The sequence below is a fragment of the Fukomys damarensis genome, unplaced genomic scaffold (genome assembly GCF_012274545.1).
Source record: "Fukomys damarensis isolate Sample0158 unplaced genomic scaffold, DMR_v1.0_HiC HiC_scaffold_33, whole genome shotgun sequence".
In the NCBI taxonomy this organism is placed as follows: Eukaryota; Metazoa; Chordata; class Mammalia; order Rodentia; family Bathyergidae; genus Fukomys; species Fukomys damarensis.
The window spans coordinates 9,413,121-9,439,654 of record NW_022900945.1 but is presented as its reverse complement, the minus strand read 5'-3'; the positions used below and the strand labels follow the sequence as shown (position 1 = coordinate 9,439,654).

The window sequence follows — 26,534 nt, the reverse complement described above, 5'->3', positions numbered from 1 at the left end:
TAAGGGAGGGAGAGCAGAAAACATTTGCATAGGCACAGGGTAGATAGAGCCTGGCAAATCCAAGTGACAAGTGATTTTGTGCTCATGGAGTTTAGAAAATGTGTTTGCGTGTGTCAATTGATGTTGGGAACAAAAACAGGATTTTAATAGTAAATGTAATACTACCAAGGAAACAGGACTTTTTCTTGCAAGATCTTGTGAAAATATGTAAGCTTTTTTTACACGGCCCCATTTTTATTCTACAAAAATTATTCTGTATTCTGCTATTTTGGAGCAGAGGGAAATTGAATTGATAAAAGAAAAGCATAAGCACATTTAAATTTTAAAGAGTTTCTGTGAATATTCTGGAACCAGAGTACAAACAGCTAGCATTTTGCCCAGATGGCAAAAGGAGAAATTTTGTAAACAAGGGCAGGGAAGAAGACTTAGAAAACATTGAAAACAATTTTGATTAATTACCAAGGAAAGTTCCTAGTAAGATGTTAGTTGGTAGTTTCTTTAATTTACTGTTTACAAAGGGCTTTGGTTTATTCACATAGGAACATAGACCTATCCTAGTCTAAAGGCCTCTCGGTCAGCTTTCATTTTATCAGAGGCTGAGTGTTTCTGAAAGAGGCTATTAGAAGTTTGAGCCTTAAAGGGGCTGATTTAATATGTTGGTAGAGCTCATATAAGTAATAGGTAACAAATTGAAGAAGAGATATTTATTTGATAGAATTAAATGATTTCTTGGGTAGAAAAGAATGAGAAAAAGCAGTGTGGTTTTATTAACTAGAGTGACAAGATGACATTCATTTTAATTACTATATAAGTAATATGATATGAAGTGCATTGTTATGAATGGGGAAATAATTATTTCAGTTTTTATATGCAAGTAGAGAAATAGAATTAAAAGTTCATTCTAAGTCTGTAATTTAAAAGATGATTCCTGACAGGTAATAGAGCTGTATAAATAATCTACATATCTAAAGCAATAAGATATCACAAGGAAGGTGATCATTTGAGGAAAGTTAGCAAATAGAGATTTGAGAAAGAAAACCTAATTTAGTAAGTACATACATAAAAGAAGAAAATTTAGACTAGAGATTAAAAATTTAGCTCGGCATCGTGGCTCACACCTGTAATCCCAGCACTTGGGAAACTTATCTCTGAGAGTTCAAGGGCAGCCTGGGCTACATTGTGAGTTTGAGGATAATTTGGGGTACATAGTGAATTGGAGGCAATCTGAACTAGATAGCAAGTCCCTCTCTCAAAAATAAATAAATAAATGACATAAATTATAAATTACCCAAATATTTGTATGCCTTTCAGAAGAACCAAAAATAAAGACTTAAATATCAAAATTAAAAAGATAGAAAAATCAGAAGAGTGACTTGATAGTCAACTGATAATCAAATGCCAGTTATAAACCAGGAAACTTAATCCTAGAGAGATAACAGGTTGTTAAACTTGGTGAGCTGATGTGGCAAAAATAGGTCAATAATTGCATCATGGTAGAAACAACAGAGTATTTAGAAAATCAAGATTTAGAAAGTAGATGGCTTCATTTGAAAGGCTTATTTCATGTCAGAGAAAGGACTATTGACAAAGATGGGTGGGAGGGGGCTGTTGTAATAGAGACAGTGCTGTGGACTTGGTAGTATAAACTATGCAGAGGTCTGAAAGGTTAGGCAAAATGGTTTTCTCTTTTTCAGAAAGGAGTAAACAAGACTAGAAATGTCTTGGTGTAAGAAAGTGAGATAAATGAAGTGTCATGACCCGACAGTAGATCAGAATATGCTGGATTCAGTAACTTCCCTATTCTCAGGAGGGGCTAAGGAAAGGCTGTTTGTAGGCTCAGGTTGAAGGTGGGTCAGGCTAAGGGAAGGAGAGCATCTTAACCAAAGTTTGGCTGAAACGCATTTCGTTCTGATAGAACAGCGGGGCCTAAATAGTTCAGCTAATTTTTAGTAGGTATGTCTGTGTCAGGCCTTATAGGGAAACAAGAGGGGCATTGTGGGTTTATGCGTATCAATCATGAAGAAGAGGGCAACTCTACAGTAAGGCATTTCCTAAAACAAAGACACAAGAAAACTTCTTAACTTTTACTTCTTTCCAGGATTCCAGGGCGCAGGTAAATATAACACTGTCAGCTCTGACGAGTGAGTTAATATTGCACAGGATAATATTGTTCTCCGATCAAGGTCAGAAAACTATTTTTTGGAGGAGTGAATAGGGTTTCCAAAAGACTATTGAGAGGGCACTGAAAAAAGTGGACTGGCGTGTGTAGAGGGCATTGAGGTGTGAGTGACAGGCACTTCGCAAGAGTTTCAGAGGTTGCATATTGCCAGAGTGGAGGGTACTGTGTGGGGTGACGAAGGGAGATCTGAATAAGTAGAAAAGAAGGAAATTATCAACAACGTTCTGTGCCAAGTCAAGACATTTGTAAGTGATCGTCTGGTGCCATCAAATAAATACATTAAGCAAGCCTGCCATGTGATCAGAATATCAGCTCCAGCTCTAGTACATATTATTGTTTTGAGGCAGTAAACAAATAGAAATTAATCTTGAGATCATGTTTGAAAATATAAATCTGAAGCAGCACTTCTTTACAATGCTTTGTGATTCGTTCCCAGCAGTGTATAAGCTAATCATATGTACAGGAGGGAGAGATGTCTGTTTTGAACATTACAAGGATAGTAATCTTCAGTTAGGTGCTTTAAAATAAAGTAAATATCATGTTTATACGTATTATCCTACACTGAAAACACAACACTGACCTTATTTCTAATAACAGAAATTATAATAATTGATCACTTGAGTAAGTGATCGATGAGGTATAATGAGTTTATGGTCTCAAATCTAAAGATTTGAAAGAAAGGAGATTGTTCTTAAAGGTAATTGATTTCCCAAGGGAATGCATACGGTCTAATAAAAGCACCTAACATCTTAGTTAGCTACACCATTTTTAACTACTGTAACTTACTTTATGAATTCAACACATGTCAGTTTTATGGTGATCCACAGCTCACTGTTAGTTTCATTGGCCACCAGTTCTTGCCAGAATGAGTATGGTCAGCATGTTACATATATGTTAGCAAGTTTGCATAAGAATCTTGAATGCAGACTATTATCAGTAATCTTGCATTTTCTGTAGAAAATTGAAATTACTTGATGCTACTGATTCTTGATAAAATTACTTTAATAAAATTACTATGAAATGTACTAATTACTTAACTATTATGCCTATAAGATGGCTAAGAATATTTTACTAATTTCTTTATATCATTACATTACCAGGTTTATAATACACTTTAGAAATATTTTCATGAAAGATAAATGTTATTGAATATATTTTCTTTATACAGGGAAAAACCTATGAGGATGAAATTAATAATAAATATATTATTTCAAGAATTAATGTAATTCTGGCCCATAACTCACCAGTTTTGATCATTCAGAGATGGATATGCGGTGTCTTAGTTAGAAAACATTTCAGGTATGTTTATTTCATTACTACTTAGAAAATGAAACAAGAAAATCAATTATGAAATAATAGTTCTCCAATAATTTCCCTTTTTTGTATTCTCTATCTTCAAAATATTTTATAAGCTATTTAATTTAATTTTAAGGAAAATATCACAGAAACTACACACACACACACACACACACACACACATATGTACCTGCAATATTTAGCATAATCAAAATTTGATGCTGTATTTTTATTTTAAATTGACTAAACTAATAAACCTTTGTTAATTGTTTGAATAATTCTTACATTTAAAAAATCAAATATAAAGCTCTAAATCAGTAACACACATTGAAATTCTCTCAGTAACTTGTGTAGTAGAAAAAAATTCATGGACTATGTAATGAGATACCATAGAAGTATAAATCATGAAAAAATATATACAAGGAGTTTATATTTTGTTGGTATCTGAGGACAGTTTTACTAAAATATCTACCACATCCATTTCTGTTATCCCTTAACTAGTTGTCCTTCTCTTTTTCTTGTGTTCCTTTGCAGTTGCTATTCTTTGCAAATAAAGAAAATGTTTTCTTTTTAGATTCTTTCAATATTCTTGGGGAGATAAGGATGTATATCATCAATGTAGATTTAAGTAGTCATGTCAAATATCAAACTTATGAAAAATAAATGAACATATATAGCTTATTATGGTTTGATAGCTAATAAAGTTCAGAGGACAGAAATGAAATTTGGCTCTGACATATAGGTAAGTTTGAACAGTGGCACATGACTGCAGTCCCGGCACTCAGGCACAGGAAGACCAAGGTAGTTCAAGGCAAACTTGGGCTATGCAGTGACTTCAAGGTCAGCCTGAGTTACTTAGCAAACTCTGTTTTTAAAATAATACTAATAATGATGATAATAATAGTAATAATTTAAAAATAGATATAGAGTAAGGCAGACATTTCCTGAGAAGGTAAAATTAGAGAATTTCACCGAAAAGAGTTTCAGCCTTCTGTGGTGAGGCAGAGAAGGTTCTCCTTTACTACTAGCCTGTGTGTGCTAAGTGGTAAGTGGAACTCAGTTTGCCCAGGACACATGTGTGCATCACACACTTTAGTTGTCACGCAGTCTGCTATTATTCTTGGCTGTGTAATCAGATGCACTGTGAGCCCTGTGATGCCAGGGCTACATCTCTTATTCTTTTCCATTTTGCATTTCTGGCGTGTAATAGAAGAGTGCTTGGCACATGTTTAGTGCGCAAAACATTTTTGCTGAACTGACGAATACATCGGTAATTAAAGATGTGGGACCTGGAATCAAAAAAGTGTTTCTAGATTCTTCTATGGGAAAGTGAAAGTAAGAAATAGGAAACAAAAAGCTATCCTAGAGAGTGTCTGTGGATTGCCACATCTAGCATTTCCAAGTGATTGGTCTTCTTATGTCTGTTTCTAGCCAGGAGAAGTATCTCCCAGTTATTAAATATTTTGCATCTTTCTCAAAATTTTTTGCTTAAACTGATTTGAAATATCATTTATTCATAGAAATATCATACAGCATAAATTTAGAATTATGATTTAGTGTGGGCGTATCTAATATAGATCATTGATATAAGCAAAGTGCATGTTTATTCTTGGAATGAAATATTGTAATCAAATTGGCAGGCTCCCAAACCTAATTGATAGCCATATTAAGGTCATAGAGAAGATTATTGGTTGGGTTGATGTATTGTACAAAAAAAAAAGGTTAAAAATGGAAAAGAGAATAGGAATTTTTTTTTTTTTTTTTTTTTTTTTTTGTACCAGGGATTGAACTCGGGTCCTTGTGCTTGCAAGGCAGGCCACCGAACCGCTGAGCTAAATCCCTGGCCCAGAATAGGAAATATTTATTGAATGTACAATTTATGTAAAGAACCATGTCAATCCACTTTATATCTTAATTCACAGAGATTTTGAATTTGCCTCATGTTTTCTGTTTTACAGATAAAGCACTAAGAATTTAACTTGTTGGAGAAGTTAAGATACCCATTGCATGTCTGTTATTTATGTTGGTCACTTGTCAGTTAGAAAGAGACTAAACTATGTACGTTAACTCTGTAAATGTCAGGTTTCATATGCTCCTAATTCTGTGCTTTTACTTTTCACAGTCCTGTAATCAGTAATAGACTTTGGAAACTAAGATACGGGAGCTAAATGTGTTTATTGCTACTGGGCTATAATGGTTTTGATGTGATTTTGTCAGACAGAGTATCTTATGGAGTCTTCTTTCCATTTTGCTTTCATTTTGCCATCTCAAATGCTAGTCCAACACAGAGGGCTCTTCAGGGTTTACATTCAGCATTGTACTTCCCATTACCATGAGAAACTTAATTAGCATTATTACATATTAGCTTACTCCTAAAATATACACAAAATGCTTTCAGAATTATTATATGCATGCTACTATCAATAATATACTTAATAAAGTCCCAAATTTGGTACAGATACTTTTTGTTTTTATACTGAAGATACATGGGTTCAATATTGTGTTGAACAATTACTTGATTGATTTATCAGAGCTAGCTCTTAGTTCCTTGTATAATTATTTTATCTCATTGTAATTTTAAAAAATTATTTTAATTTTCTTTTTTTGCTAGAGCATTTTGTCATGTTTATTTGTAATTACACTCCTTCTAATTAGTCTTCCTATCTAAAATGAGTTTGAAACACAGATTCTTTTTCTGAAGCCAATAATTATTTCTACATTTGTCTAGTGAGTCTCATGTAATTTCCTTACTATCTTTTAGTTCATTTTGAAATAATAGGTAATAGTTTTATTAGGTTAGCTTTATTCTCTGGCTTGTTGTATTGTTTAGAGCATTGTCATTATTCTTCTTTTCCTCTTTTTTCTTTGTCACAATTCTGTGTTATATTCGTGGACGTGGTTTTTATTGCCTTTTTTAAATGAAAAGTTAGTTTTTCTGAACTTTAAATTTTCTTTTTTCCTTCAGATCCCAAATTGTCTCTTCTGTTGCTTTTGTGTAGTGTCCAAAAATATCCTGGTGTACTTTTCAGATCTCCAGTTGTGGTCCATACTGTCTTCGTTGCATGTGGATTTCTCCCCTCCACTCTTGTTTTTCCGTTTCTGAGTGAGGCTGTTTGGATTTTCCCTTCAGCAGCTTCTCCTCAGCTTTGTTCCTGGATTTGGAGGGAAGCTTTTTGGGTTCAAAGTCCTGGTATACTTCACACCCTTTCTAGAGAGTGCTTGTACTCATACATTACTGAAATATGGAAAACTCCTTTAGTCTTTAGTTTGTCTTCTTAAATTTACGCTCCAAATTTTCTAGGAAGTATCTTTTTGTCCTGTTGCTGTTCTTCACATGCTTCAGATGGAAGATCTACTCTCTTCCACACAATTGCCAACAGGACAGTGGTCTTACAGTTGTCCGTACATTTTGTCCATTTATTCACATTTTGGATATCCAGAGGAGATCAACTAGAAAAATTAAACAAAATCTACCCCTTCTGATAGTATAAAAGACACTGTTAATGTTTGAGAGGCAGACACACAAGATTAGATGTACAAAAAGCATATTTTACGGAAGTATATTTTAAAGTTCCTTTGAGAAACAAAAGGAAAAGGACAAGCTGGGTGTGGTGGTGCATGCCTGTAATCCCAGCACTCAGGAGGCTGAGGCAGGAGAATTGCTGTGAGTTTGAGACCAACCTGGGATACATAGTGATTTCTAGGTCAGTCTCAACTACATAGTGAGACCCTGTGTCAAAAAACCAAAACAAAATTAAAAAATAAATAAAAAGGAAAAGGACAGAAATGGACAGGGAAATCCTTCAGACTCTCATAGGAATCTGACACTTGAGAGAGAAAAGGATTGGTCAGGAAAGGCCTCAGATGGCAACACCACACTCCCTGTGGCCAGTTGTGTGTCCCTGCACAAATTTGTATATTAGAGGAATCTTGTATCAGGCAGAAATGAGGCAACACTGTTGTCTTTGATATGCTCAGTCATTGGCTGGGAAAAACTTTGCAAGCATAACAGTGGTACCAGAGGAACAGTTGCTGGAACATGTAATCAGCTGTGCCTTTCCTAGTAGTTTGTGGGGAGAGATTTGAGCAGCACACTCTGTTCATTACTCTTGTATGCTGCAGATTTCAGATTGTGTTAGTAAACATATCAATTGCTTTAAACCCCAAACTAGTAAATACTGCTAATAGAGCAAGATCACAATGAATAAAATATTTTCATGTTAGGTGAATCAGTGTATTAAAGATGTCAGTTCTTCCCAAATTGATCTGTATTCGTAGTATATTCGTAATCAAAACTATAGGAGTTTTGCAACCTGTACTAGAAAAATAACATGATGTCAGAACTTCAGCTTATCTCTGTTCGTTCTCAAGATGAACAGACAGCAAAACGTCTTAGCCCTGATTTTTCAGTCTTGGGAAAAAATAAATTTTTATTTTTTTTTAAGTCATCTAAAATTGAGGACTCTCTTACAACCAAAAGTTACTCATTGAAAAGTGAGTTTATGAGAAACATATTTGTTGAATTATTAAATAGTATACAAATTACTGGAAGTGGCTCAATTAAATCATAGCTATAGTAAAACTGAGAATATTTGAAATATGCACTTTTGTAGAGAATTTCAAAATATTTGTTTTTATCCACTCCATGACAAATAATTGCTGCTTATGCAACACTTTAATGATTACATCTGTTGTCATGTTTTCAATAGTCCAGTTCATTCCTAAGTCTGACCATGTGAGTTTTGCACCCCTTTGACACAAATAAACACCATATATTGCTTTGCCCATCCTAGCTGTCCCCTCCACGTTCCCACCGCTTTTCCTCTGGCTTCCGAGCATCCCAGGCTCTGACTGAGCACGGTAATATTTACTGTGCACTGTCGCACTGCAAGGCAATCACACAGCAGTGACCGCATCCGGCAGACACGTGGGCTACTTGCGCCACTGATTCACATCTAGGACTGTTCATAATGCGAGGTCTGTTTGTTTCTGTGAAAATTTGCATCTCGAATGTTCATAAGTCAGGCTGTTACTGTACTGAAAGTAATGATACATTAAAAATGAAGAAAAATTAACTACTATTGCCTAATTGTAAGTTTGTTTTGGGAAAGTCATTTTTTTAGGGGTAAAGTACTTGCTTGTTAATATTGTGTCCTATTTATTTGATTATTTTATTACTACTGCATGTATTTTAAAAATTTAAAGATTTTGAACACCTTTATTTTTTGGATTCTGTTCTGATGTGGGAAAGCTTTCCTGAAGTGATTAGCATTCTGAAATTGTTTTCTATTATGATCACCATGGTGCATCTGATGTTGCTGTGAATTGTCATTTGACTAATATCTTAAAATAGTTTTTGTGTTATCAGTGACTTTAGAATATTTAATAGTTGATCAAAGAAAATGAATAAGTCAAAAAAGAAAGACTTCTCAACTATAAACTTCTTTTAGAATTTTCTAGCTATACAATGAGAAACAAGAATCTTTTTTTGTTGTTGTTTTGTTTTTTTGTTTTTTGTTTTTTGAGACAGGGTCTCACTATGTAGTGAAACTGACCTGGAACTCACTATGTAGCTCAGGTTGGTCTCGAACTCACAGTGATTCTCCTGCGTCAGCCTCCCAAGTGCTGGGATTACAGGCGTGCGCCACCATGCCCGGCAAGAAACACAAATCTTTATAGATAAAATGTACCAAATAAAATTTGGTATAAATGTTTTTAATTGTAAGCAATTCCTGTATTCACTTTCTTTTTCATTTAGGAAAAGGAAAAGCAGACATACAAGAAGTATGCAATATAAAACATAGCTTAATTAAATATTCTGTGAATTTTTTAGAGTTATCTAAAGTTTGCAAGAGATTAGAATCAACAGACATATATTTAAGTTCTGGCTTGGCATTATATGTTTTATTCTGTCTACCTCATTTGATCTGATAAGCAATCTTGTAAATAAATTTCCTGAGGTTACGATGCTTATAATTTGTGGATGCAGAATTTAGGTTTACACATTATGTACTGTGGCCAAATAAAATTTTTTTCTTTTTCTGCTACTACTTGCAAGAGCCTGGGAAAATAATACTCCTTCTTAACATTTTTATTGCAAATCTATGAAATTACACAGATAATTACAGAGATACTATGAAAGTACAAAGGTTCTCTACTGGTTCTCAAATGCATAATATAAAATAGGATATACTTAATAATTTTCAGTAGTACATTCTATAAGCATTTACCTAGTACATATTATGTGCTAGAAATTTTCTAGGTCCTGAATATACAGCACTGAACAAATCATTTGAAGTCACTGCCCTCCAAAGTTTACATATAGTAAAATGATTAATTTCACATATATATCAGCATATAGTGGATTGTGTATTATTTATAATATAAAATAATTTTTATTCTTAATATATTATTCTTACTGACATATACTTATTTTGTCTACAAATTTAAATTTACTATGTATTAGCTCATGCAACCCTCATAGCTCCTTTGTAAAATAGATATTATAATTACTTTGTAGGTATTGTTATCATGGAAAATTTAGCATCCATGAATAAAAACAGACTTGAAAAATAGGGGTTGGGGCTGTAATTCAGTGGCAGACCATTTACCTAGCATCTACAATGCCCTAGGTTCAATTGGTATAACCAAAAATAATTTTAATGAAAAAGGAAGAGGAAAAAGTACTGCACATTCAATACGAATATAATTGAGAAAAAATAATTTACTGTATTTTGGTAGTGGAATATCTAAGAATTCTTTTAAAATTGATGCAGCTGTTCTAGTCAGTAGCATTACACTCAGCAATATAATATGCTCCTGGTGATTTTTAAATTTTGTGTTGACAGATATTTCATAAGTAGTTTTTCTCACAAAATTACTAAACTACTTTTCTTATCCATCCTACATAAAATTTCGTAAGATTATATTATGCATTACTTCTGTAGTTTGAATATATCTCCATAAAGAATTTACTGAGAGGTGAAGCCTCGTGGGACATATTGAGGGTCTTAGTGCTCCAGTCTCGTGTCTGTTTTAATGATGATGCAAATTCCATCACTTGCTTTTTCCTGTCATATCACACCCTCTTCCATGTTATGATGTAGCAAGAAGGCCTTCTCCAGATGCAGCCTCTCAGTTTTTTCTTACCAACTTCTAGAGCTGTAAAAAATATGCCTCTGCTTTTTGTAAGTTACTCAATCTCTGGTATTTGGTTATAGCAATATAAAATGGAATAAAATAAAGTATCTAAAGTTCTTGGTTGCAAACAGAAGAAGCTAATTTTAAATGACTTAAGGAATGAATAATTTGTTGAAGATGTACCTAGGAATCTCACAGAAAATACAGTCAGCCATGTTAATTGCACTTGGAAAATGAGCAAGAGAGCAAGAACACCACGAGAGAAGCAGGGTGCTTGGGGTTCTCCTCCGTGTCCGTTACTATTGGTTTCTCATCTCTCTGTCATTCTCCTGAGGCTGCATTGAGTACTCTTTTGTTGTCCTTGCACTTTTGGTTTATTCTCTATACAAAGTAAAAACCAGACAGAAAGCATTGAATGGACTGAAATTTACTTATATGAAGAAATGCCTTAGATTTTAAGAAAAGGGAGAAAGGATTTTCTCCACCTTTAAGTCATGGATAAATTGCAAATAGCTCTATATTAATTCAGATAGCCCAAATGGAAACAACTATTACCACATTCCAATTACTTATATCACTAATACTTCACTAACTTATAAAATGATATAACAGCTAATACTGAACAAGCTAATATCACAACTTGTATGACTTGGGAAATGATTACTTATGTAGTACTTATGAATTACTTATGTGTACTTATGAAAATTAAGTTAATTCCTACCTTAAAACTTAAGTATGTTGAAAATAACTGTAGCATAATTTCTGAAACTAAATGTTATCAGTTTGAGAATAATTTAATAAATTTAGATCAACATTGCTACAAAAATTTTTGTAAATTATATATGAGGGATATGGACAAAGATTCAAAGAAATCTTTAGCTTTACATATGATAGGGTTTATTAATCATAATATGTAAAGAAAAGGTATTGATTTCAAGCCAATACTGCCCGAAATTTGCAACTTTAGCATAGTTGAATATTATTTTGGAGCACAAATATCCTTTCTTTTGGTGTTTGCTAACCAAAATTCATCTTTATTTAAATGTTACCAAAAGATCAATAGAATTTTTTGATAGGAGATATAATTCTGAATAATTTAATATCATCAATTAAATACATTTTACTTGGTTTACCTTTCATCTTTTCAAGCTGAATATTTTTTTCTACTTAAGTCATTAGAATTAGAGTGAACTATTCCTTCATTTTATTTCAAGTTTACCCTAAGTAAATTTAATTGTACTAACAATTGTAAGATGTTTTGATTTCACCAAAACTTCAAAATTAAAAATAGACTTCTGTATTGGACTTTTAAGAAACTAGTTTTGTATTCTGGAAGAGGATGTGAAATATTTATGTTAGCTTTCTACCAGAACAAATGTATTTTCTGCATAAATAAACACATAAGCAGGGTTTATCACTGTCGTCTTGCCCTCATTAGACTCAGTGGTAGACTGATGGCATAGAATGGTGGGTGGATTCACTCCAACACCCTCTGGATATTCCCATACTTAGGGTACGAACAGCTCATCTGTCAGCGGGTTTTGGGAGATAATTACTAATGCCTGGCCTTGGTGCATGCCCTAATGATTCAAACTGTCATAACAGAATCAACTTTGTCTGCTGCTTTTTATAGATCCAGATGAGGACAGTCTGACCTTTTAAAACAAGCATCAGTGGTTATCCCAGAAACATGTGTCTTGTGAAAATATATAATTCAAGTCAGATTTCCTACAGTATATGACACTGAAACTTAAGTGCTTTGTATCTGTGACCTACAAATGAGCTTTGGTAACCTAATTTAAGGACAGTTCTGCTACAAACTTTACAAAGTCTGAAGGTCACACTATAATGCAACATTTCCTTGCTTGAAGTGAACTGGCTGTGGGTGAACTCTGTATTGCTTGTGGACAGTAGATAAACACTTAGTAGGTCATATCTAAATTTAAGCTTTAATAATTTCTCAGTAATATGTAATTTTCATTATCTCATTGGATAGGATGACTAAGAACTTGAGAAAAATTAATTTTTAATAGAATAGCAGTTTGACAACATTGTTGGTGGAAATTAGTAAGATACAGCCATTGTGGAAAACAACATGAAGATTCCTAAGTATTAAAAATAAAACTACCATATAACCTAGCAGTCCCTTGTCTGGGTATAGACCCAAAGTAAAGATGAGAAACCTCCGATAAAAATATCTGTCACCCATGTTTGTTGTAACATTATTAATGGTAGTTAAGACAGAAAACAGCCAAGGTATCCAGTGATGAATAACTATGTAAAGCAATTTTGTGACGTATACACATATACAGTAATCTTATTCAGCTTCAGAAAATATTGGGTTTTTTTTGTTTGTTTGTTTTTGTTTTAAGAAAAGTAGAGGGCCAGGGATTTAGCTCAGTGGTTCCACCACCAGACTTGCAAGCAGAAGGACCTGAGTTCGATCCCTAGTACCAAAAAAAAAAAAAAAAAAAAAAAAAAGTAGAGATTACCAGTTTACTGTCTCAAGTGACCATGGGGTGGAATGCACATAGTGATATCTCAGGTTTCAGGACACTTGTAGACAGTAACATCTATGGCTGTGCATATTACAATAGTGTAGCCTTGGTAAATAACTTACGTGCATTCTCATGCCATGCTCCACCAAGCACAGTGAGGTACATTTTTTCAGAGTCACCGAAGTCTAACTGATCCAGTATTGTTCAAAACTCCAAATTCAAAGTCTCATCTGACACTCAAGGCACATTTGTTTTTCAGATCCTGTAACAATCAAAAGAACTAATTATGTACTTAAAATATATAGTAGCACAGGATGATCATTGTCATCCAAAGAAGACCAAAGCAAGGCTGAAGCGTATCATGGCAAACACTGAATCCTGCAGCTTCCAGTAGCCTCCAGGTCACGTCGTGGAAGGGAGAATCCCAAAGGCTTCAGCTGCTCCAACCCTGTAGCCATACTGGCTTCATATGAGCAGATATTGCAGGCTCTCAGCAATTCCTTGGGGACGAAATCCATGTTCCTGTCATCTCTTCCTTCTTGGGATCTCCACCCCAGCTTCAGCGTCACATCAGCCTGTCAAGGGCTACTTACAGCGGCTTCCATTCTCCAGCATGTTCTCTGGCTTCCCAAGCTTTCCTTTGAGATCTGTGTGTAGGCGTCTCACACCATAGAACTCTTGCATAATACATGCCAAAAAAAGCAGTGTCCTGGTGAAGATGCCGAGGTCTACTGCAATCATGAGCTGTGCCCTGGACCCACTTGAGCTGTGGCTGTGTAGGAGCTGAGTACTTGCTGGCTTAGACAATCCTGGTCAAGCATGGTTCCTGGTGTGCTTTTTCAGAAGTATCTGCTCTGAAAAGACTTTTAAACAGATTTTTATTTCTAATTTGTGGGTCCCTGATACCTGAGGCCTTGCTGATTTTGAGGTTTCCTCCAGGAATCTTTTGTGTTGTTTAATATAAAGCACTTGGCTTCTTTCTATTGGCACCTATCACTGCGCTCTCCTTGAAAAGCACTTTTAAATATGCTCCCTTTCAGGCAAAACTGCATTTTTAAAAAAATCCTTCTGCTCTTTTCCTTTTTGATACTAATTTTCAAATGCATTTATCTAAAACCAATCCATAATACCTCCTCTGGGGCCTGAATGCTGTGCTGCCTTGAAATTTTCTTTTCTAGATGAAGTAGTCTGTCACCTTTAAGCTTCACCTCCCCCAAAATCTCAGAGCATAGATAAATGCATTGACATTTATTGCTATCCTGTAAGCAGGGTGGCTGCTAACACAGTTGCTTCATTTTTATTTGAAACCTAATCAGAATCACCTTTACTGTTTGTATACTCACCAGCATCTTCCGAATCCTCACCAGAACCCCCATTAAGCTTTTCTTTTCTTTTCTCTTTTTTTTTTTTTTTGTTGCCAGGGAGCCAACTCAGAACCTTGTGCTTGTGAGACAGGTGGTGGAACCACTGAGCTAAATCCCCAGCCCTCCATTAAGCTTTAAATATAGTATTGTAGGTTTTCTCTGGCCCACTCCATCAAGCTTTTCCAAATTTCTCTTGCAAACCAATTAATTTTTTATTAATTTTATTGGTATGTTTAAGGTATACAATATAATGACATTCATCAGAAATTTGCACCTTTACATAATCCATCTTGGTTCTTATTTTTCCCATTCCCCTGCCCTCTCTTCAACCCCTGCACCCCTCCCTATCTACAAAGACTTTGTTTCTGTTTTATTCTCATATTAATTCCCCCTTCTTTTCCCCTGCCCCTTGTACTTCCCCTTCTGCAGTGGACCTTTTCTTCACATTTCATATGTCTATTATACCTTTTAGTTCTTATTTATGTTTTCAGTTTCTCACACTAGAGAAACTATTCAGTATTTACACGTGTGTCCTGTTTGTTTCACTTTATATCACATTTAGCTGTAACTATCTCTAATTTCTCATTCTTTATGGCTGAGTAGTACTCCATTTTATTTAAAAAAAACATATTTTCTTTATCTATTCTCCTGTTGATGGGTAGTTGGGCTGTTTCTAAGTTTTAGCTATCGTGAATTCTGCTGCTATGAATGTGGGTGCACATATATCACTGTGTTATGATTCTTTTAATTCTTTGGGGAAGATACCCAGCAGGGGGATGGCTGGGACCTCCAATCCTAGTTCTTTAAGGTGTCTCCACACTGATTTCCACAGTGGTTTCAACAGTCTACACTCCCACCAGCTGTGGAGCAGGGTTCCTCTTTCCCTACAGCCCTGCCAGCATTTGTGTTTGGTTGATTTCATGACAGCAGCCATTCTTTGTGGGATGAGGTGGAATCTCAGTGTTTTCATTTGCATCTCTCAAATGACCAGTGATATTGGACATTTTTCATACGTCTATTTCTTATTCCTTCTTTGAGAAATTCCTGTTCATTTCAGATGCTCATTTTTGGATTGGGTGTTTAAATTTGGGAGGTCTGATGTTTTTAAATTATTTATAAATTCTAGATAGTAGACCTTTAAGGAAGAGCTGGTGAAAAGTTTAAAACTCTTCAGCATAATTATGTACAGTAATGACTCGTGTTCTTAGAAATTATTTTCTGTGTAAGCTTTCATAATTATATCAACTTACAAAGAGATAAGGTTCATTGTGGCTTACAGTTTTGGAGGTTTCAGGCAGTGATTGGGTGGCTTCCTTGTTTTTAGGTTTTTGGTAGGGATGTAGTATATCATGCCAAGAAAATGTGGCAGAGCAAAACCATTCACTTCATGACTGGATGCAAAAGAGAGAGTGAGGGAAGTGATGAGAGTTGCACAGTTCCCTTTAAGGACATTGCTCCCATGGTTGGAAGGCCTGCCTACCTCTACGACTTGTCTATTGGAATTTCCACCACTTTCCCATAGCATCCTGCTAGAGACTACATATTTAATAAGGGGAACTTTTGTAAACACTCAAGATCCAAATCATAGCTTTATGCAGTGTAATTTTATCTTTGAATCCTATGATAATATTTTATATAGTCAGTATTCATATCAAGAAATGTTACCTTTTACTATAGGTAGTGCAAACCATTCTGAGTTTTTAAGTGCATGAAATAAATCAAATATCACTCTCTAAGTTATTGGAGTAAAAATTGTAAGAGAAAAACTACAGGCAGCAAATACTAAAAGTGTGTAGATCTGCCAAAGGGCCTGGATAAAAATATAGCTGTAGTCGGGGCCAGGAATTTAGCTCAGTGGTTCTGCTGCCTGCCTCGCCGCAAGCACAAAGACCCGAATTTGATCCTTGGCACAGAAAAAAATATATAGCTGTAGAGGTTGAAGAGAAAGTATTTATAGGTACATTGTAGAGAAGTGTAGTGGTGCTTGTGGTAGGAAAAAAGAACCACATAGTGAGTGACTACAAATTGGTAAGATTGCTTTGATAGTGGCTGTCATCACTTTTTTCTCTTTAATCCTCGCCTCCCATTCTTTGCTCCCTCCCTCTTCCCCTCCCACCTTTTCTTTCTTCTTTCATTTTCTTCAAACTTCTGAAATTGCATTCTATTTTTCCCAAAGCAACCATAATTACATAATTAACAGGCTAAGATTTTGCATATAGATTTTTTATAATGCATGCAAAGTTTCTAATTGTATGAAATCTGCAGAACCAATTAAGTAAACAAACTATTAAGTTGTGCTGTATTGATTAACTAAAAGTAAATGTTACAAAGAATAGTCAAAAAATTTAAATGATTTTCTCCATTATGCTAGATATGTGGTTTATTAAGTATTTGGGATTTTTATGTAGATGATTGTAAAGAACTACCCTACTTTTTGGAAGCTGCCAGATGAAAACCAAAGCAATCATTAATGAAATAAATAGATATAAATATTGCAACATTTTAAAAATGCTTAAGATATTTTAACAATGACAGAGAAAACAAAAATTATTTTTATTATTAACTTTGAAAATAAGTTAATTGAAGAATAAGATTTAAGGTAAATATAGGACTATATTTCATATTCCTCCTGTTTGTGGTTTGAGTTACAGAGTGAAAATGACCTAATATTGTTTTTTTCCCTAGCTTTGGCAATATCTGATGAATGGTAATGAGAGAAAAAATGCTGACAAAGGTTAAGGGAATTTTTTATTTAGAATTAGGAAAAATACTGATTAAGAATAGACTTCCCAGACGGGTGTGGTGGCGCATGCCTGTAATCCCAGCACTTGGGAGGCCGAGGCAGAAGGATCACTGTGAGTTCGAGACCAGCCTGGTACATAGTGATTCCTGTTTGTGGTTTGAGTTACAGAGTGAAAATGACCTAATATTGTTTTTTTCCCTAGCTTTGGCAATATCTGATGAATGGTAATGAGAGAAAAAATGCTGACAAAGGTTAAGGGAATTTTTTATTTAGAATTAGGAAAAATACTGATTAAGAATAGACTTCCCAGACGGGTGTGGTGGCGCATGCCTGTAATCCCAGCACTTGGGAGGCCGAGGCAGGGGGATCACTGTGAGTTCGAGACCAGCCTGGGCTACATAGTGAGTTCCAGGTCAGTCTCAACTACATAGTGAGATCCTATCTCAAAAAAACAAAACAAACAAACAAACAAACAAAAAACAAATACAAAAACAAAAACATAAAAAAAAACAACAGACTTCCCAACACACTTCTTAGACACTGACTGAACTAAGTAAAATAAAAAATGAGTGTAGTACATAAGGATGGTCCACTCATCTCTGCTCAAAATAAGAAGTAATGCCAAACACATAACCCAAAATTCTGAGAGAGTTTTGGCATCTCTTTTGGCCAAGGATTCACCTCAGACAAGGAGGTGAGCTGTAAAGGGTATCAGGGCCCCATGAACCGGTCGTCTCCAAGAAATCCCACCTATGAGTACATGAGGCTTTGGGGGACCTCCAGATAGAAACTGTAACACCTACTTTTGAGGTTTCAGGACACCCTTGTTTTCATGTATTCCCTCTCCCATGGGATGTCATCATTCAACCCATGTGATGAATGTATTCCAGCCCATGCTCAGCATGAGAGGTAAACTGACACTATTTTAGATTTTATTCTCTTACCATATCTTACCTTAACTAATATGTAGGTCACCAATAAAAATATTTTGAATTAAAGAGTAAATAGAGCCCACTTGAGGCATCTGAGAAGTAGGAATATTGTTTTCTTGCATTAGTTTGTTTTACCTCTGCTATTAAATAAGTGCTGTAACAATAAACTTTCCACCTGGTTATTACTTTGATTCAAATGATTTTACTATTTTGCCACATAAAATGGATGCTATCAATTTTTGGTAAGTAATTTCCATGATGTGGGTGTTCTTTAATTTGATCTCCCCTTACAAACATTTTTTTTTTTGAAAAAAGATGGCCTACTGAGTTTTTTTCTAATGCCTTTTCTGCATTTATTTGTATGGTCATGCATTTTTTTCCACCATTTATTTGTTCATGTGATGACATGAATATGATCTTATTATTCTTTGCTTACAGTGTTGAGTTCTTTCCACTGATAGAGGAGCAAGTTCTGCTTGGTGTTGCAGTGTGAATAGTTTTAATGGGAGGGCACATACTGTTTTTTGTCTTTGATCTTAGAAGGATGGGTATTCAGAGTTTTACCATTAAGTATGGTGGCAGTTTGTAGGTCTCATTAATATTTTTGGTATATTGTATTAAAGTATAGAATTAAATTACTCTTACCTATTTATTTTTAATTTTGTTACTTTGACTAACGGAAAGATGAACATTATTTAGTGGCTTGTCCAATATTCTGTTAAACATTATTGTTCAGGACTACTATCCTTGGTATTTGTGTAATGTAATACAGATATAATTTTTGTAGGCCAGAAATTACACCAGTTACTTATTTACTGAGGAGGAAAAAGGCCCACTGATTATCTTATATTTTTATTGATAATTTAGTCATGTTATTTCTGCCTTTTTATTTTAAAATACATAACAAATATTACTAAAGAATTGTTCAATGGGTTTGTAGCAGAAGAAATTTTTCAGAAGTTTTTCTATTCCTTCATGAGTAGTGATGAACAAATTTTAGTCTCTACATAGTATTTTAATGTATATGGTAAAAACAAGTATTATATTTATCATCATAATTTCTAAGATGTTATAAATTCATCAGTAGTTTTGACTGTTTTGGCAAAAAACTAATGGATAGTTAACCCTCCCCTTATATTTAGCCATTCGTTTTTGTGTAAAAAGCAGCAGGAGAAAATTATTAGAGACTGTGACACCAAATGGATTTACATAACCAAAGACAATGAAGACAAAGTCATTAAGGATATCTTTTCCAAGTCTGAAACTAAAATAAAAGGAAAACTTGCACATTGCAAACATGAAAGTAATTAGTAGCATGTTAAATATAATTAGTATGATTAATTACCTTGAAATAATTTTAGTTGTGATACTAAAGTTGCAACTTATATATTTAGATATCCTCCATTATATTGTTCATCTTTTGCTTTACATTCTCTTGGTATAAGTAATGCAATTAGTACACTATTACATATTACATTGACTTATCCCAACAATTTTATAATTAATGCTCTCTATTTTTTTCTCTCATTTATTGCAAGTTGTAGTACTAATAGAAAACTTATTGGTTATCTGTGTACAGTATAACATTTAGTGTTTTATGATAAAGTAAGTTTCTTTAAGGATACAATGGAAAAAGAAAGAAATATACTTATGTCAACTGAGTGCTTGCCATGCACCAGACAGTGCTGGGTATCTGAATGTAGAATGTAGTTTATTCTGCACAACACCAGAAGACAGGTATTTTAACTACTTTTATGAATAGGGAAACCAAGGCTCAGCAGTGATTTTTTTTCAAAAATCCACATATGCTTTTGACCTCGGGTCATCTGATGTTAGAGTATGCTTTTTTAACCTTTCGGGTTTTATTTTGTTTTGTTTTGGACATTAGGTAGTGCTAGAAATGAAGACTCAGAATTATAGGTGGAATTAATGATGGTAAATTTTGTATAATTTTTAAATCATTGTGTTTGTGATATATAAACTTCATATGTAAGCCTGTTCCTGAGCAGCCTGAACTATAAAATGTTCAGTTACATAAGCGTGATAAAAAGGAAGCAGGAAAGGTCTCATCTGTCATTAGGCAGCTTTCTATGTAAATAAAAACCTGTGCTCTGGGTGGGATAAGATCTTCCTTGAGTCTTCAAGTCACAGTTACCCTCTGAATAAAAACATGGATTCTCATAAGGCAAATGGATCTGACTCAAAGCTTCTTCCTCACCACTACTCAGAGTCAGCTGTATTAAATTGCTCCACACGAGAGTAAACGCTTATCGAATTATAAAGTTCCTGTGAAGTTTCTCTTGACGCAAGTGTAGAATATAGTCATTCACCTTACAGCATGCCGACTGTTTCTGTATATACTTTAAAACAAAAGAGGCTTTCTGTAATTGTTGTTATATTGATAACTAATTTTTGTAGACTGATAACTAGTTTGGATATATGTGGATATATTGATAGCCAGTGCATGTGTTTTAAATATATATGTGCTAATATATAATATATATTTTATGCATGTATGTAAAGTTTGGGAAGTGACTGTTGCTTGCATGCATAGGAATAACATTCATTTTTCAAATGCTATTTTATCTTTTTTTAATCTTATTGAGTTTATTGGTACTTTTTAGGTATACCATACAGTTACATTTATCATTGGGGTCTTGTACCCTTGCATGACAGGTCTTGGTTCTCATTTTTTCCCCATACCCCTGACATCCCTTTGAAATACTATTTTATCTAATGTCTATAAAGTTACACAGAATATAATATTTTAAAGGCTTTGCAAGTACTTTTAATATTACAAAATTTGGTTACATATATTTATTAAGGAGTTTTCCATTTCTATTTTCTTTCACGATTATATTTCTTTTTCAAATACATTTATATTGGAGCAAATTAATTTTACAAGGTGTTTTATTTCCATGTGGCATTTTGATATATGACATGTAATCATATCATCCACCTTTACCTTGATTTATATCCCCTCTCTCTTCCCCTTTATTCTCTGCCTGTTGTCTAGTAATACTTTCCCTTGTATGCTTCTCTCTCTATTTTTTTAAGATACTGTGTAGTAGAAAAAGCATACAAAATGTGGCTTTGGGGTTCTGACTTATTCTGCATAACAAACCAACCTCTAGTTCTATCCATTTCTTCTGCAAATGACATAATTCCATTCTTTTTTTTAGCGGAATAGCACTACATTTTATATGTCAACTGCGGCCTCACTGTTGTGATTATATCACAATAAACATGGGTATTGATGTATCCTTATAGCATACCAAGTGGGATTCCTTTGGGTATAACAAGGAGTGGTGTACCTGGGTCACAGGGCAGATCTATTCTGTTTTGTTTTGTTTTTTAATTCGAAAGTTATTTGCATAATGAATGTCCTAATTTGCATACCTACCAACAGGATTTCCTTTTCACATATTCTTGTGAATATTTATTATTATTTTTATTCTTGATAATCGGCATTCTGACTGGGGTTACAGTATCTCAAGGTAGTTTTTCTTTTTGTTTCCCCAATGGCTAAAAATGCTGAACATCTGTTCCTACACTTTTTGGCTATTTGTACTTGTTTTGAGAAGTGTCAGTTCAATTTATTTGCCCATTTATTTATTGTGCTAATTTTTGTAGGAGAACATTAGAATTTTTTAGTTTTTTACTACTGTTCTTAGTGCCTATTAATTTTTAAAATACTTGGTTCCACATGTCTAATATATTTTGGTCATATCCTTACCCCATTACATACCTTGTATACTACATATTAATCCTTAGTTGGAAGAGTAGCTAGCAAAGATTTTCTCCAGTTCTGCAGGCTGTCTCTTCACTCTCTTGATTCATTTGTTGTATAAATCTTGTTAATTGGATTTAGTCCCAGTTGTTGATTCTTAACTATTATTTCCTGTGTCATTGGAATTCTCCTCAGGAAGTCTTTGCCTTTGCCTATGACTTCTTGGGTTCTCTTATGTTTTCTTCTAGCACTTCCACAGTTTGAAGGCCTTGTACCTAAGTTTTTGTTCAATTTTAAATTGATTTTTTAATAGAGGGTGAGAAACAGGATCTGGTTTAAATCTTCTACGTATGGATATCCACTTATTCCAGCACCATTTGTTAAAGAGGCTGTCTCCTAGGTCAAGAAGCAGATTGCTGTAGTGTAGATTTCTTTCGTGACTTCCGGTCTATTGCTCTCGTGACCATTTCTGTGCCAGTACTCTGATTCTATTGTTCCTTTGGCTTTGTCATATAATTTGAAATCAAGTATTGTAGTATTGTGATGCTTCCCTCATTGCTTTTTGTTTTGGATTTCTTTGGATATTCTGGATCTTTCATGTTTCCATATGGATTTTAAGAATGTTTTTCTAGTTCTGTGAAGAAGGTTATTGGAATTTTGATGAGGATTGCATTGAATCTTCAGATCATTTTTGGTAATATGGACATTTTAATAATAAGAGTCCTGCCCGTTCATCACTGTGGGTTGTCTTTCCATATTTAATATCTTCTTCAATTTCTATCTTCAGTATTCTGCAGTTTTAATTTTTGAGGTATTTTACATTATTGGTTAGGTTGAGTCCTGCTCAGTTTTTTGAAACTATTATAAATGGAATTTTCCTGATTTCTTTCTCATCATTTGCAAATAGAATGGGTATTGATTTTTAAATGTTGATTTTGTGTTCCAATACTTTGCTGAATTTGTTTAAAAGATCCAAATGTCTTTTAGTGTACTCTTTAGGATCTTTACATATAGAATTTTATTGTGTACAAAGAATAATAATTTGACTTTTGCCTTTTCTATTTATATCCCTTTTATTTTTTTCTCTTACCTAATTGCTGTGGCTAAAAATTCAAGTACTATGTAGAGTAGGACTGCTGAGAATGGATATTCTTGTCTAATTTCTGATTTTAGAGTAAATACTTCTAATTTTTTCCCTATTCAATATGAGGTTGTTCTGGGTTTGTTGTAGATAGCCTTTATTATATATATAGGCATGATCCTTTAATACCTGTTTTTTACAGGATTTTTACCATGAAATGATGTTGAATTTTGCCAGAGATTTTTTTTCTGTCTCAATTGAGATGAACATCTGGTTTTTGTTCTTTGATTTTATTTGTGTAGAATATTACATTTATTGATTTGTATATAGTGAACCATCTTGGCATTCCTAGAATGAAACTAACTTGAATATGGTTGTGTCAGTCAGCTTTCCCACTTCTGAGATAAATACCTGACACCCAGAATTTAAAGGAGGAAAGATTTAATTTTCCTCACAGGTCCAGAAGTTTTAGTCCACCTTTACCTTTTCCCAAAGCAGAAGCAACACGGAGAGGACATTGTAAAGTATTTTGAGTTACAGTGACAGTTCCTGCTGAGCTAGATCCAAGGCAGAAGGAGCACAGTGGAAAGACCTGATAAGTAGGCAAACTGAAGACTCCGTGCATTATGGTGACCAGGAAGCAAAGAGCAAAGGGAGGTCTTGGGAGAGAGATATACCCTTCCAGGTCATGCCTCCAAAGACCTACCTCTTCCTACCAAGCCTCCCCCACAACAGCACACGCAAATACTGAACTCCCCAGTGTATTAATCTACAAATGATTATGGTCTCCCCATGATTCAGCCACCCTCCAGAATCCCCCACTATGAGAGTTATGAGGGATATTCTAGATCCAAACCACATTTTACCCCTGGCCCCCAAAAGATTCTTAAACATCTCTTTATACAATATACATTTAGTCCATCTCTAAGGTTTTCTAAAGTTTTAGCCATGCTAGTATTGCAGAAGTATCCAAGTCCAAATTCTCCTCTGATACAAGTTTTTAGACTGAGCCACTTTAAAAATCAAAAATAAAGTTACAGGCCGGGGATTTAGTTCAGTGGTACTACTGCCTACCTTTCAAGCGTAACATCCTGAGTTCAATCCCCGGTACCCCCCCGAAAAGAAAGTTAAACACGGGAACATAGGTACCATATAATGGTACAGGATAAATGTTGCCTTTCTGAAAAGGAGAAATAAGTGCATAGAAAGTAATAGGACCAAAACCCAGCAGAATACATATTAAATTCTCTAACTCTATATCCATGAGCCAAGTTTTGATGAGATGGGAGGTCCAAAAGGCTTAGCTGGCCCTTCCTCTGTGGTATTGCAGATTGTGCCTTCATGGTCTCTCTCTTGGGTCAGCTTTGCTTACTGCCTGTGACTTTTTTTCAGATGTTCGGTGTTCCTGGCTTCTCCATCTTTGTGGGATGTACACTAAATGTTTGACTTCATTGTCATAGCTTCACTCCATGCCCACACAAAGGTGGACTGCCTGGTTTTCCAGGCCACCTACTGAAATCTCCTCACTAATTCCTCAACACTTGATTCAGCATTCCTATAAAACCAGCACAGCATGGATGATTCCGAGGTCTACCATTATATTAATCAGTAGCTGGGCTCCCTTGGACAATGGCTGCAGAGGTCTCCAAATGTCTGCATAGATGAGTACTGACAAAGGCATACCAGAAAGCAATTACCAGAAAGCAGGTTTCTCAGGAGCTCTGTCTTCAAAGCAAAAGCATTCAAAGAAGTTTACCATTATCCTTTTGCACCCTTGAGAGAGTAAAGTGTAGAAGTTTGCTGATACCTGAGATACCCTCAAGGCTATCATTTGGATGCAAAGAACTTTTGCATTTTGAATGGTTATCTTCTTAACAACTATTATCTCCTTTGCCCAAACTTTGAAGGATGTTACTATTATGTAAAATTCCAAACTTTTTAAATAGGATTTTGCTCCTGAGTCTCACTTTAAACCTGCCTATAGCCATGTCAAAGCCTTTTCTTTAGGCTGTCTTGAATTTTCAGTGCTAGATTATTTCACCATCATTAATCTCAATCTCTTGCAAGTTCTCAGGACGTGGGGAAAATGTAGACAGGTTTTTTTTTTTTCCACAGCGTATTATACATACATGGCCAAGTAATTTAACTGCCAGTGGAGACTTTATTCCCAATTGTAACTTCGTCATACTGATCTTTCGTCACTGCATTTCTATCAGTATTCTCATTTTCTGATATCTGACCAAAATCTCCTATCACTCTTTGCTTACTGCACTTTAGGAATTCTCTAGTAAGCATCTCCAAAATTTTCCAACTCCTTTGTTCTGAAGTTCTGAAGACTTCTAAATAATGTGGTCAGGTAGAGTCACAGGAATTATCCCAATTCTCTGGTACCAAAATTTGTTTTAATTGCCTCATTGCTAAAACAAAGTACCTGATACCCACAATTTAAAGGAGGAGAGATTTACTATGGGTTACAGTTACAGGCCATGGTCAGCTGGCTTCAAGGCAGAAACTGTGTTAAAAGGACCTGGCATGGAGAAAAATTGCTTACATTTTGGTGGACCGGAAGTACAGGAAAAAGGCAGGACCTGGGGAAGGAGATAGATCCTTCCAGTTCACCCGGTCCAGTGAGCTGCCTTTTATAAGTAGACTGTAACTCCCAACAGCACATCAATCAGTGAACTTAGCAGTGGGTGAATCTACCGAAGAAGACAGTGCTCCTTCATCCAGTCATTCTCAAAAAGCCGTCCCTGTGAGCTTATGAGAGTTGAGGGGAACTTTTCAGGTCCTAACCACAGTATAGAGGAAAGTTACTTACTTCATTGAAGCTGGGAAGCAGATCAAAGAAGAGCACCAGAGAGGACCAGAACTTGACCCAAAGGACAAGTCGTAAAGTCATAGTCCCGTTACCCAGACAGACACACCAGATGTGTGCTTTAATAATCCCAAGCCAGTCATGTATGCTATCAAGCATAACCATTGTGATGGTGTATAACTCTTTTAATGTGGCTAAATTTTGTTTGCAAGTTTTTTTATCAAGAAATTTTTGCATCTGTGTTCATTGTGTGTGAGTGTGTCCTTGTCTTTTTGTTTTTTTTAATCAGAGGGATATTGGTCTCATAGAGGATATTTGGAATTGTTTCTTCTATTTCTGTTTCATGAACTAGTTTTAGGAGTATTGGTTCTTTTTTAAAGAAATTGGGAAATCCGTCAGTGAACCATCCCTGGGCCTTGGCTTTTCTTTGTTGTGAGATATTTTATTGTTTCAATCTCATTGATTGTTATGTAAGTTTTTTATATTTTCTTGGTTTAATTTTGGTAGGTAATATAGGTCTGGAAATTTATCCATTTCTTTGAGACTCTGCTTTATTGAAATATATATTTTTAAAATGGTGCTTAGTGTTATTTGTTTCAAGATCCCCCTTTCCATCTCTAATTGTATTGATTTGAGTTTCTTTCACTTTTGTTTCATTTGGCTAAAGGTTTATCAATCTTTTACTTTTTAAAAGATCAACTCTTCATTTTATTGTCTTTTGTATTGTATTTTTATTCTCTGTTTCAAGCTTTGTGT

General features: G+C 34.7%; 1 protein-coding gene across 1 annotated transcript in view; it reads left to right on the top strand.

The window, feature by feature from the left end:
• Lrriq3 (leucine rich repeats and IQ motif containing 3) overlaps positions 1–26,534 on the top strand; it is a 123,676-nt gene that overhangs the window by 19,082 nt on the left and 78,060 nt on the right. Inside the window, 2 exon segments of the mRNA XM_010605245.1 lie at positions 3,348–3,478; positions 19,295–19,455. Coding sequence (XP_010603547.1) covers positions 3,348–3,478; positions 19,295–19,455 — 292 coding nt within the window.